This window comes from Miscanthus floridulus, chromosome 6 (genome assembly GCF_019320115.1).
Source record: "Miscanthus floridulus cultivar M001 chromosome 6, ASM1932011v1, whole genome shotgun sequence".
Taxonomy (NCBI): domain Eukaryota; kingdom Viridiplantae; phylum Streptophyta; class Magnoliopsida; order Poales; family Poaceae; genus Miscanthus; species Miscanthus floridulus.
Window position 1 is genome coordinate 138856486 of NC_089585.1, and position 13011 is coordinate 138869496.

General features: G+C 49.6%; 1 protein-coding gene across 1 annotated transcript; it reads left to right on the plus strand.

Annotated features, from left to right (window-relative positions):
* Positions 1-3802: 3802 nt before the first annotated feature.
* LOC136457117 (probable glucuronosyltransferase Os01g0926400) lies at positions 3803-9680 on the plus strand. The gene is made up of 2 exons (XM_066457162.1): positions 3803-4233; positions 8377-9680. Exons 1-2 carry the CDS (start codon positions 4131-4133, stop codon positions 9519-9521), a joined length of 1248 nt encoding a protein of 415 aa, XP_066313259.1. The 5' UTR covers positions 3803-4130; the 3' UTR covers positions 9522-9680.
* The last annotated feature ends 3331 nt before the right edge of the window (positions 9681-13011 follow it).

A 13011-nucleotide genomic window follows, 5' to 3' on the forward strand; every position in this document is an offset into this window, starting at 1 on the left:
TGCGGCCCGTATATGGAGCATTAAATGTAGACGAAAAGAAAAACTAATTGCACAGTTTGGTGGGAAATTGCGAGACGAACGTTTTAAGCCTAATTAGTCAATGTTTGGACACTATTTGTCAAATAAAAACGAAGGTGCTACAGTAGCCCCAAAATCCAAATTTCGCGAACTAAACAAGGCCATATATGCCCATATGTAATTTACACTGTTGCTGACGCACTGAGATATATCCCATCAGCGTTTGACCGCCCTAGCTTGTGTGTGTTTTATGCCACCTTGTCGTCATCGTCAACGCCAACACAACAAAACGTAGGGCAATGTCCGATTAGTCACCGAGAAAAAGAAGCACGCATCTAGGTCTCCTTTGAGCACAAGAATTTTACAAAAATCATATAGAAATTTTATAAGAACCGGTTTTACTTATTTTGACATGAAAAATTCCACTGCTATTTCGCCATTTGGTTACGACTTATTGACGCCCCGGTGTTGCTACTTTTAAGCCGTTGTAAATGTAGGCCCTGTTCGACTGGTTGAAAAAACGGCTGACGTGGATGCTGATTTATTGTAAGAGAAAAATACTGTTATTTCACTGAAACGGTACGAAACGGCCCCGTGACAAGAGGTTTTCAGCTGACGGGAAAGTGAGCAGACGATTTTATATAAAAAGAAAAAGATAGTAGAAACGTGACACAGCTTTGAGCTGAAAGGATATATACTCCTACACGTGACTAGGAAAATGAATGGTGGAACACGAGGCGGTTTCTCTTTTGCGGTTGGGTTTTATAATATAAGTGTCGTGCGTGCTGTACGGGGAATAGGCATTAGCACATGGGTGTTGGTTAATGGGTTGGTTAATGGCGAGAGCCCGGACGTACCGACATGATCCTGTTCGCGGCTCTCACGAGCCGTACTGTTTTTAGTGAAGAAAAATTATTTTTCTTTCACGATAATTCAGCGAATAATACTTTCAGCTATTAGCTTGTTCGATTGTTGGTTTTAGTCAATCCAAATCAGTTAGCCAACAGTATTTTTCTCTCACAACAAACCAGCACCAGTCAGTCGGTCAGAAACCAACCATCAAACATATGCTTTTCAGCGAAGCCAACATGGCCGATGATGCATGGGTGTGGGGCACCGCAGACCGCACGCACCGTGGGCAGGTGAGAGAAGCGTTCCTTTTCTTTTTTGAAAAGCAAAGCCATCGAGAGGAGTATGCCGGGCTTATATGGATCGAGAAGGAGCCAAATACAATAAAAAAACGAAAAGAAAACCTCAAACACTCACGAGGTGACAACAGACCACCACCAAAATAAAACAACACCAACGACCCACTAAAGCATCGACCCAAACGTCACCTGAATGCCACGAGAAACAAGCTTCCTAGCGGGACGAGGGATCGGAGGAGGTTTCCACACAAGCGTTCCTCATCCCCGCTGTCTTCGCCTCGGTCGCATTTGAACTGGCACGACACAAAGATGAACCGGTAGACCATAGATCGTAGTTGTGCTAAGGGGAGAAAAGTACTCCGTATCATGCCATGCTGCCACGATCCGACGTGACTCGCATGCTTAAAGGTAACGGTCTAAGTTTTACCTCTATTACTGTCTAGCTCGTTTATAAACAAACCAACGAAATAAGACCGTAGTTGGATCCTATGAAAACGTTTAGTTGTTGACTAGGTAAGGGCACCCGTAGTGCTAGAGCGAACCGTGGAAACCAAACGAAACCAGAGCGATTGCTCCAATACAAGCATCGATTCGTGGTACTTAAAAAAATTCTCTCCGTCCCTCTCGCAGCCACGCAAAACTCTCTCTTCTCACGCGTGTACAAGACTAATTATTTTACAGGAACGTTCGACTGGTCTGCCCAAGTTCAATTCGACTTCTGATCTGACAACTGCGGTTCGGGTGCTCCTGTGGAGCTGCTCTAAAGATAAACGTTAAACTTTAAATCACTTTGGCTCAAATTTTATGATCCAAGGAACTAATGCTCTTTCTATGAAGTTGACTATAGATCATATGATTAGAGTCTCATAAGCTTAAGTGGTCTAAAGTTTAGTGCCTAAACTTTGGAACGTGTAGGATCTAAATAGGACCTAAGTAACTAAACCCCGTCACCAAGGTGGTGTTGGCAGCAGCTTATTATCTGATGGAGCTGTGATATAATGAGCAGGCTTTTCATTAAAAAAAAGATTATAAAAGCAGGCCAACCACCCCTAGCTGCCCACTCCCTTCTGTCATCTTCGTTTCTCATATAATCCGTATATTTCAGTTTATTTTTTTAACTAAAATAATATTTTTTTATAATAATAAATCAGGCAGAACATTATTTTAGGTTGTTTTTCAGCCATAACTGTGTTGTTTGTGGCGAGCTTGTGCTCTGCACGGTGCCTTGGCTGGCCATCTCTTCTGTGACATCTTTACAGCTAGGCAGGCTGTACGTGGGAGAGGGAGAGTAGGGAGCAGGTGATCCGCACTGGCACGCCTCCGCGCCGTGGCCCACGTGCCTGCGTGATTCAAGGACGCCAACAGTAATGTAATCAATCGAATCAATCATCAATCACATTTTCAAAGAAAAGGGGAACACGTGCTGCCAACCTTTTGGGCAATACATGAGTATATTAGCTGGTAAAAATTAGCTGGTGATCTATTTAGATCCTCAGTTAATAATAAGCTCAGCTAATATCTTACCTACCGTTCAGCTAACAATTAGTTATTAACTGATTTTTTTCTAACTAACACAACTAATAGTTGGTTAGTTAGGTGGATCCAAACATGATCTAAGTTCTCAATAACATGATATCGCTAGTGTTTCATCTAAAAAACTTTCCCCACTGCCTCCAAATCATAGTTAGGAGTCCATTAGGGTTACGACGTTGGTATGGCCTTTAGCCCTCTAATACGAGTATATATTAGCAAACATGTCCTGCTATTGTTTTGACGGAGGTAAAACCCTGGTTTTTAAGAAAGCAACAGAACGTGTTTATAACCAATCCACACACTGCTGGGATTATATTACCAGCTTACAATATTGGCACGATGCCAAGCAGCAACCAACAGAACGAACACAAACGCCTATATACATAACTAAACAGAAACGACAACACTGGAGACGTGCAGGCTCAGCTACGAAACGTCCTCCACGTCCAGGTGTTTAATAATTAATTAGTAATTCGCTTCGAGAAACCCTCTAACCAGCTTTTCACCATGGGAGACTTGCTGTCCAAGATCCTTCTATCGCCTTCCTTCAGCAGCGCACACGCCGTCTCTGTAACAAATTGAGAATTTTGTACATGATTTCATTAGAAGAATTCCGGCAATCTCTTCTCTATGCTCATCTTGTTCCCAAAAAAAAAAACAGTGGCGACAACACACTATTATTGCAGCCATGTAGGCTGCCTTGGCTACACAATGGCACAGCATTAGGCACATGATTAGTGGTACAAGTTGGGCAAGTAATTCCCCCGTAATTATAAGCGAAGGAGAGCAGAGACAAGTCTCCACAAACCAACCACGCATGACGCTTGTGCGAGCAAGCAATTGGACCCGCACAACACCGCACCCGGACCCGGACTCGGTCGCCCCCCTCTTTTGCCTTCCAAGGGCCGGCCTGTCTTGTTTCTGCGTCACGCCACCCGCCGCGTGCAGCGCCCGAAGGCCATCCATGTTGTACTAGTAGTAACTGTAACTTGACAGTACAGGCATCCCCGCCGTCCGCCCTCTCCTTTTTTCTTTGGTTTCTTCCTCCCTCTCCCTCCCCCGCCCTGCTGGCTGCCGTCAGTGCTGCGTGCGAGCGAAGCGGAGCGCATCAGCAGCACCAGATTCCGCGCCCCAATTCTCCCCCATTGCCATTGGCTCGCCACCGCCGCGCCCTTGACTAGCCTCGCCTCACCTCATCCCTAGTCTCCCTCCCGGGGTCATCAGGCCCTGACGGCGACAGCCTACCGCCCACGCAGCCGCAGCGGAGAAACAAACACAAACAGAGCAGAGGAGGGCCGCTCAAGCAAGCAAGCGAGCGAGTAGCCAGCAGCAGAGCAGCAGCTCCTCAGTCGGCAGCGACAGGGGGTCGGATCAGGCCGCTCTCCCTGCTACTCTCGGGGGCCTGCAGCAGCAGAATCAGGATCAAGTCCAATGGGGCCGTGCGCCGCCGCCGCCGCCGCCGCCGTCCTGCTCGTCGCCACCTGTGTCGTGGCGGCGCCGCTGCAGCAGCATCACAAGCCCAGCAGGATCTCAGGTGCGTGCCCTCCTCTGCCTCCTCCTGCTCTTCCATTCCGAATTCGTCCGCGGAATCGCAAGGCTCGCCGCCGGAACTCGTACACCAGCCGAGCCCTCCCCGCCATCCCCCCTCCGGCCCACCACGAGATTCAGATTTGGCCGCGCGAGCTCCTCCCGACCGCAATGCCGGCGCGATCCGCGCCCGAATTGATCGCGCTGCCTGCCTGTGCCTTGCCTCGTGCCGCCGCCGCCCGACAGTTCATGGCCCCGCCCCGGGTCTCGTGCTCGCTGCCGCGCCGCGCCCCGTTCCGCCTGGTCTGCACGCGGCTTGGGAATTGGAATTGGAATTGGCAGCCTCTCCTTCTGGGATCGAGCAACCGTGGTTGCTGTGGCTGTCTCTAACGGTAGCCGCGTGTGTGCGGCTCGCGCCCTGTGACCCACCGTGTGGCCGCTCTGCCTGGCACCAGCTGTACAGTACACAGCTGTACGCCTGTACCTGCAAATCGTATAGCTAGTAGCCGCTATACTCTGTACGTACTCAGTAGGAGTAAATGCTTCCGTCTCCTACTGCATCAAGCAATGCATGCTTGTTGCTTTGCGGAAGAGATCGGTTGGTAGGTGAAGCGAAGCTTGTACTGTAGCAGGAGCAGGAGAGCAGTAACTATCAGTGTGCATCACGGTTCAGAACTTCAGATCTCTAGCTCTGTACCATCTTCTTCCCAGCCACGCATCCATAGCGCTGCTTCAAGCTAGGATGAAGCAGCACCTTCCAGAATTCGTTTCTCGAACGAGTAACAGCATGCAGAATTGGCGACTCCTGTGGGGACAACCGCTGTAGTGTGGCGCCTAAGACCTGTCTCCAACGGTGGGAAGGCAAACACGAGACCTATCCGAGGATTTGAGTCCCGCACAGGCAAGGGTCACGGACCAAAAACTTCCTTCTCCAACAACAGCGAACCCAAAACCTCCGTCCGGGCGGCTCCTCCAAGACGGCGGCGCAACGGACGGCCACCGACGCCATGGCGCTCGTCGCGGACGCGGCCAGCCCCCCTCCCCCCCTGCACCACGGCCGGCTCCCCTATGGGCTCGGGTGGGGCGGCGGTTAGCCCCGGCGGGTGCTGCAAGGGGAGAGGGGGAAGGGAGAGCGCTCGACGGCGCTATTGCCTCGGCGCGGATTGAAGGGAGGGAGAAGCAGGGGAGCAGGGAGAAGAAGAGGAAGGTGGCGGCGGACCGCACGACGATGTAGAGGCTGACGGCGACCAGGGCGGCGAACCACGCCGGCGGCCCCCGGTCCTCATCCCTCCGCGCCTCAGCTTCGGATCCGGAGGGCGCGGCTGTGACGGCAGCCCCCGGCTTCGGTGGCGGCGAAGGTGGAGCCCGCGGAGGCTCGTCAGCGCCGGGCGGGCAGGAAGGGGCTGGGCCCGGGCGCAGGGTGGCCGCGCCTCGGGCTTCAGCTGTGGTGCTCGGCGTGAGAGGGAGGGAGTGGAGCGGGGAAGCAGGGCAGGGGCGGGAAGAAGGGGGGGAAGCAGAGCACTACGACGCGCGACGGCGACTTCAGCGACAGAGGGCGCGACGCTCCGACAGCTTCAAGCTCCGGCAGCGGTCCGGCTTCTCCATCGCGTGCGGCCGAGATTTGCGTTGCGAGGAGAGAGCGACGCTTTTTGCATTTCGCTTGGCCGGGGCAGGCAAAGTGCGTCGCGTGGATGGGTCATCCGTTGGAGCCACTTTTTGATAGGCAAAAGCATTGTACAAGACTTATTTTTGGGTTTGGGTACTCCGTTGGAGTCAGTCTAACTTGTACAATTTGCATTCCACTGACTGCAATGCAAGAGCATTCTTTTTCCCCCTTCCTTTTGATTTGAGGGCATTGCAATGCAAGAGCTGGAACTGTTGTGATACAACCATAAACAATTGGAGGTGTTCGGTTGGTATGGTTCTGGAGGAATTTAGATGGTTTGGAGGAATTTGTGAGAGAATTTTTTTAGAGAAAAATACTATTTCGGATGAAAAAAGAAACGGATCAAATCGGGTTTAAGGGCATACGAACGGGGCCTGGGATGTAAGTGGCAGCTAGATTGAGCGGTGGCCATCCACTCGCTCAACTGAACTGACCACTAGCGCCTTCAAACGGTTTTCCCCTTGAAAACCGGACATGCTAACAACCAGATCTGTGTGTACCGATAAAGAAGGGAGGGGATGAGAATAGCGTATCATTAAAGTAGACACCAAAGGGATCCGTGATTAAAGTTCAAATTTTTGTGGTTAGTGGACAGCCGAAAGGGATCCGTGATTTGTTGTAAGCAGCGGTACCGGTACTCATGTCTTTTTATGCCCTGGTACTGTAGTGGTTACTAGTATAATCACATTCCACCTTTTATATATGGTTTTTTTTATTGCTACCATTACGGGCCCACGCACAGGTGACTAAGAGTCAACGTATTCTCGTATGTCTAAAATACCCCTCCTGCTTCTCTCTCAGTCCACTCACTCACGTTGAGCCCCACACGTCAGCTTGTTCTTCATTCTCTAGTCTCTTCTATGCTTCAGACCAAGCTCCACCGGGAGCCTGCCCGACGCCGGCGGCTGCTGCCCCCGGGGCCGCACCTCCCCAAGCCACCCCGCCGCCTCCTGTTCGCCCCAGGCCGCGCCGCCCGCAGGCCAGGACACGGTGCCCGCAGGTCCAGCCGTGTGCCGCCCCAGGCCGCGCCACCAGGAATTGTACGTGCGCAGCCTCAGCGGCTGCGAGGGGCCACCTCCCGGCGGACGCAGGTGACGTGGAAGTGGAACCAGGTGCAGGGGTTGACAAACGTGGGGTCCCAGCTCTGTAGCACGCCTCGGGGTCCGCGCGCGCCGCGTGGGGAAAGTGACGCGGTAGGGGACGCAACACTGCGGTAGGCTGCGCGGGCCACCTCTCGGCGGACGCCACCTTCGGTCCTCCAGATCGAAGTCGACGTTCAGGTCCAGACCTCAAACGCGAAACTGTCGCCGTCGACAGGCGCCTGAAATTAGGAAGGGGAGGTGCGCGAAGGGGTCCAGCGCAAGGAGGGCCGGCTCCCCCATGGGCTTTGCCGTAGCCGAGCTAGTCACGGCCGGCTGGAGTTTGAAGAAGAAGCTGACGTGTGGGGCCCACACGTCAGTGAGTGAAGGGAGAGATACAACGGGGGTATTTTTGGACATACGAGAATACGTTGACCTTTAGTCACCTGTGCGTGGGCCCGACGCTGTCGAATACGTAGAAAATGGCACAATTCAAGCTGGAAAAAAATCGTAATGGCATGTTTCAAATAGACGAATAGTAATAGCGTTTCTCCAAACTTGTAAAATTGTAATGGTAGCAATCCAAAAAACTCTTTATATATCCATTTTGAATCTGAAGTTCTGAACTCCAGTTTAGTAGTAGCACTGAAACTGGTTCTGCAGAGATCCCATCTCTCTGCACATTTCAGGGCGCATTGCACCGATGATAACAGCTATATGAATTCATTAATTGACTGTAGCCCCCCTTTGATCCGAAGAAGAATGCAATTCTAACGTTGTTTTGATCATTTTTAAAAAATATGAATGTTTATATATCAAATAAGTATCATCTGGTCCACCATAAGATATATTTTGATAGTATACTTATTTTATCTCGATTTCTATAAGCTTGATCACACTTTAGAGAAATTTTGATGACTAGTGAAGAACAAACCTGTCCAAATTTATTTCATTTCTCCACGTGATGTGAAAGCAACAACTCCAACAAGATTTGTACTCAGCGGTACTCGTGTCTTTTTATGCCCTACTAGTACTGGAATGGTTACTATAATCACATTCCACCTTTTATATATCCATTCTGAATTTGAACTCAGGTTAGTAGCAGTACTGAAACTGGTTATGCTTAGATCCTATCTTCCTGCACATTTCAGGCAGAATTGCATCCTTTTTTTCCTTGTGAGAAATTTTGTCTATATGATATATTTTCACAGCAATATCTATTTTATCACGATTTCTATAGAGTTGATCAAACTTAAGAGAAATTTTGATGACTAGGGATGAAGGTAGAATTGCATCCTTTTTTTTCCCTTGTGTGAGAGAGAAGAACAAACCTGCCCAAATTGATTTGATTTCTTCTAATGTGGCGTGAATGAACAAGCGAACGAACGATGCTTTGCCATGGCAGGGAACGCGGTGGGCGTGCTGGACGACGACCCCGTGGGGAAGCTGAAGGTGTTCGTGTACGAGATGCCGCGCAAGTACAACAAGATGCTGCTGGACAAGGACAGCCGGTGCCTGCACCACATGTTCGCGGCGGAGATCTTCATGCACCAGTTCCTGCTGTCGAGCGCGGTGCGGACGCTGGACCCTGAGGAGGCCGACTGGTTCTACACGCCCGTGTACACGACCTGCGACCTGACGCCGCAGGGTTTCCCGCTGCCGTTCCGTGCGCCGCGGATCATGCGGAGCGCGATCCGGTACGTGGCGACGACGTGGCCGTTCTGGAACCGGACGGACGGCGCCGACCACTTCTTCCTCACCCCGCACGACTTCGGCGCGTGCTTCCACTACCAGGAGGAGCGCGCCATGGAGCGTGGCATCCTGCCGCTGCTCCGTCGCGCGACGCTGGTGCAGACGTTCGGGCAGCGGAACCACGTGTGCCTGCAGGACGGGTCCATCACCGTGCCACCCTACGCCGACCCGCACAAGATGCAGGCGCACCTCATCAGCCCCGGGACGCCGCGCTCCATCTTCGTCTACTTCCGTGGCCTCTTCTACGACATGGGCAACGACCCCGAGGGCGGGTACTACGCCAGGGGCGCGCGCGCGTCGGTGTGGGAGAACTTCAAGGACAACCCGCTGTTCGACATCTCGACGGAGCACCCGTCCACGTACTACGAGGACATGCAGCGCGCCATCTTCTGCCTGTGCCCGCTGGGGTGGGCGCCGTGGAGCCCCCGGCTGGTGGAGGCGGTGGTGTTCGGGTGCATCCCCGTCATCATCGCCGACGACATCGTGCTCCCGTTCGCGGACGCCATCCCCTGGGAGGACATCAGCGTGTTCGTGGCGGAGCGCGACGTGCCGCGGCTCGACTCCATCCTCACCTCCATCCCGCTCACCGACATACTCCAGAGGCAGCGCCTTCTGGCGCGGGACTCGGTGAAGCAGGCGCTGCTGTTCCACCAGCCCGCCAGGCCCGGGGACGCCTTCCACCAGGTGCTCAACGGGCTGGCGCGCAAGCTGCCGCACGGCGAGGGCGTGTTCCTGCAGCCCGGGGAGAAGGTGCTCGACTGGGACGCCGGACTCGAGAGCGACCTCAAGCCCTGGTAGTGTGCGGACTTGTTGTGCATCTGTTCATGTTCGTTCTTTCTTTCTTTTGTCCTCTTTGACATCGAATCATCGATGAATGGATCATGTATCACGCATTAGTTTTTGTACCACGGCCCGTTTACATGCAGCAGCAATATATAGAGGGTATATTCGTCGGGAGATGTGAGAAGCAGCATTAGTGTGGCTCAGACTAACTTATAGTACATCGATGGTTCAAATGTGATGTGATTTCGCGTTTGTAAATCTAGCTGAATTAACCTGTTTGTGCTTTTTTTCTTTCTTGGTTGCCTGTACCGTAATGCACATCCATCAAAGCGACAGTGCTCTTCCTCCTGCTCTCCGAAAAGCTGTTTGAAGGGAATGCAATCAGAATGTCAGCTCTGCCAATGGCAGAAGACGACCCTGTAGGGAGCTGGGAGCCTGAGCTCTGAACGGCAGAAGATCCCGATCTGGACGATGATCTTTCAGCTGTCAGTAGGGGCGTCGTCTACCAGTTGGTATGCTCTCATGCTGGGCGGTTGAGCCCAGCACGGCCGACCGGCAGACTGTCACGGCAATGCTTCAAAGGGTCAAGTGGCCCTTGGGATGGCCAGATGGGTCAAGTTTCAGGCAGCACACTGCACACCGATGTAGTGGCCTGCTCCGAAGCCCAAGTACTGACCATTTCTGCGTGAGCCCGTTGGATTTTGATGTACTATGAGCGAATGAACGCTAGTTTTCTTCATTTCCCCCCTTCAGGGCCGTTTGTTCCCGTTGAATTTCCACGACTCAACGGCATTTTCTTTTTCAAAGCATGTATTTCATTAAGAAGAATCAGAGTTCAATACAAACCCGCAATGAGTGGAACTGGCTCGAGAGAACAGCAAGTTACAACCAAAGGAGCTGCAACATCACAAAAGAAAAAAAAACTGGGAAGCACATAGAATCAACGGCATTGCAAGTATTGCTACGCAGTACAGTTTAAATATAAATAATTATAGGTCTAATGGTTAAAACTGTGATGGAAGACTCATACAAATATTAGGTGGTTTTATAATGTATACTTGCGCTATCTTCGAATGGTCGTATTTTTAGTATTTCCCACTTTCCCAGCACAAGAGAACCTAGACGGTTTTTTGCATCGCGGATGCAGCCGCCTGCTGTCATCCTGTGCGCATCTCTCGGGCTGGCTGCGAGCCTGCGACTCGTCCGTGTAGCAGCCAGGGGGCCCATCAGGGTTGTTGGACTTTTCGTTGGTCCAAGGGCCGCCCCAAGTCCGCCATTTGCATTTTGCTTGCGTCACGTTTGCCTTCACGTTACGATGCCATTGACTTGAAGCATGAATACAATAAACACCACGGACCTAAATGCATACATACATCCCTTGGGCCTTGGGCACGAATTGAATTTCAAATACATACGCTAAATAAGCAAGATTCTACTGAGCTCCTCCCTAGTGTTAAATTCTCTTTTAAATAGAAGACTTCCTGGTGTCATGACTTTCGCTTGATTTATTATTATTAGTACATTGTTCGTCGGTGTTTCCTAATAGATTCTTGTTTCATGTTATTTCTCAAACCAGATACACCAATAGTACGAAACTGCTGCTCTGTACTCCTCAGGTCATGAAAATATGTCACTTATGACATAATTTAGTGAAATCCTAAAAATTACAAACATCAACAATTTTAAATTATCTAGCTTTAAAACATATAAATTATACAAAATGCTTGCAGAAAAATTATAAGTGTCAAGTATTTTGTGAATATATTCTACATAAAATCAATTATGAAAGATATGCATGGTTGCCTTGCAAAATTAGACGTGAAAGTGTTTTTGACAGACTATACTATGCCATAAAAGAGATGGACACATAAAATGGTATATATTGTGAAATCGCATTAAAACTATGTCGAACTCTTAAACCAAGCCATGGCATAGTATATCCATCAAGGTCAAGCAACGTGTGTGTGAAACGTCGAAAATATCTTCAACAGCCCTACACATCAATTACACCACCAACCCACTCCTCTTTTCCCCTTTGCAACCATTTTTATAGAAGAAAAGAATGGATGTGTTAGTTTTGCTACATACATCCTATTTCTCGGATCATTGTCAAAAACCTAGATCGTCGCTTTCAGTCTAAGGAGGAGGAAGAAGATGGCTTGTTGTGTACATCGGTTGCGTCTCATTGAACTCGTCGAATCTTAATTTCTTGTGTTGTTTCACATGTGAGGAGACGTGCGAGCGACTGTTCGGTAGCTAAAGGTAATTGTTAGTTGAACCTAAAAATTAGACCACACATATTTAGATCTCGAATAATAGATGCATACATCTGTAGTAATAGATTATTAGCTCTTTTATCTAGTTATACTTGGCTAATACCTAGCCAAGACTAATCTACGGTTAGCCCCTTCTGTTTATATTAAATGCACTAGAGCTAAACTTTGTAGAGTTTTTAGCCTATAAGATCTAAATAAGCACGGATTACGCCAAATAGTGGAGGAGGAAGCAATGGGAAGACGAGAGGTGAATAGAGCGTAATCTAGATGGTTAGTTTTCTTTTGGTGGATTCTACCCATTCGATTCTAAGTACTCAACTTGGAACGGTTGTTCATATATTTTTTTTTGGATTTTTTTCATGACATATCAATGTTATTTTTTCTTTGGGAGACGTCTGTGTTCATAAAGAGTAAATGTAAGTATGTGTTTTATGAGTGTTACTATGCAATTTACGAGAGAACTTCGTCGATCAATGCCAGCTCACTCTTGCAAAGATACTCGTTAAAGTTTATATGCAGGGCCTGTGTTGGGTGCAGGTGCACCCATAGAAAGATCAAAAAATAGTGATAAGAGCTAAATTTTGACCATATATTGCATCTCAAAAAAAAAAACCTTGCGCTCACGTAAGCACATCCTCTCAAATTTGCTCTGGCTCCACCCATATTTGTATGTGCGTGTATCTATGTTTATATAGAGAGTAAATATACATGAGCGTCTACGTCGTGTAATTCGTGGGAGAGAATAGAAGTCGGCCGCGTCTTTGTGTTTGACAAAATACGCGGGGCGACGAACTGATCATAGATTGGGTTCCGTGTGGTGGAATCCGTCCACTCGGGTTCAAGTCCTCCACTTGGCATATGTGCTCGTATTTTTTTAGATTTATTTCAGGATTTAACGGTGATATGCTTTCAATGGTCGGCGTTCCAGGATTTGACGGCGTATGCTTTTAGTGGTAGGCAACGTCTCCATCGACAGTGAAGTGCCTTTAGTGACTTCGTGAATCTCAAGATCTATCAACTCAGTCCTTGAAGATGTTTATAGAGATAGAGTTTACGTACGTGTGTTCGTAGGGGTGAGTATGCGTGCGTGTTACGGGCACGTAAGTTTCTTAAAAAAAAAACGCGGGACAGCGGAATAACGAAAATAAAGATCAAGCAGGGTTGTCCGTGTAAAAGCGGCGGGCGGAAACACACGGAGGCGTCTGCTACTTATGGGATGCTGACGAGCA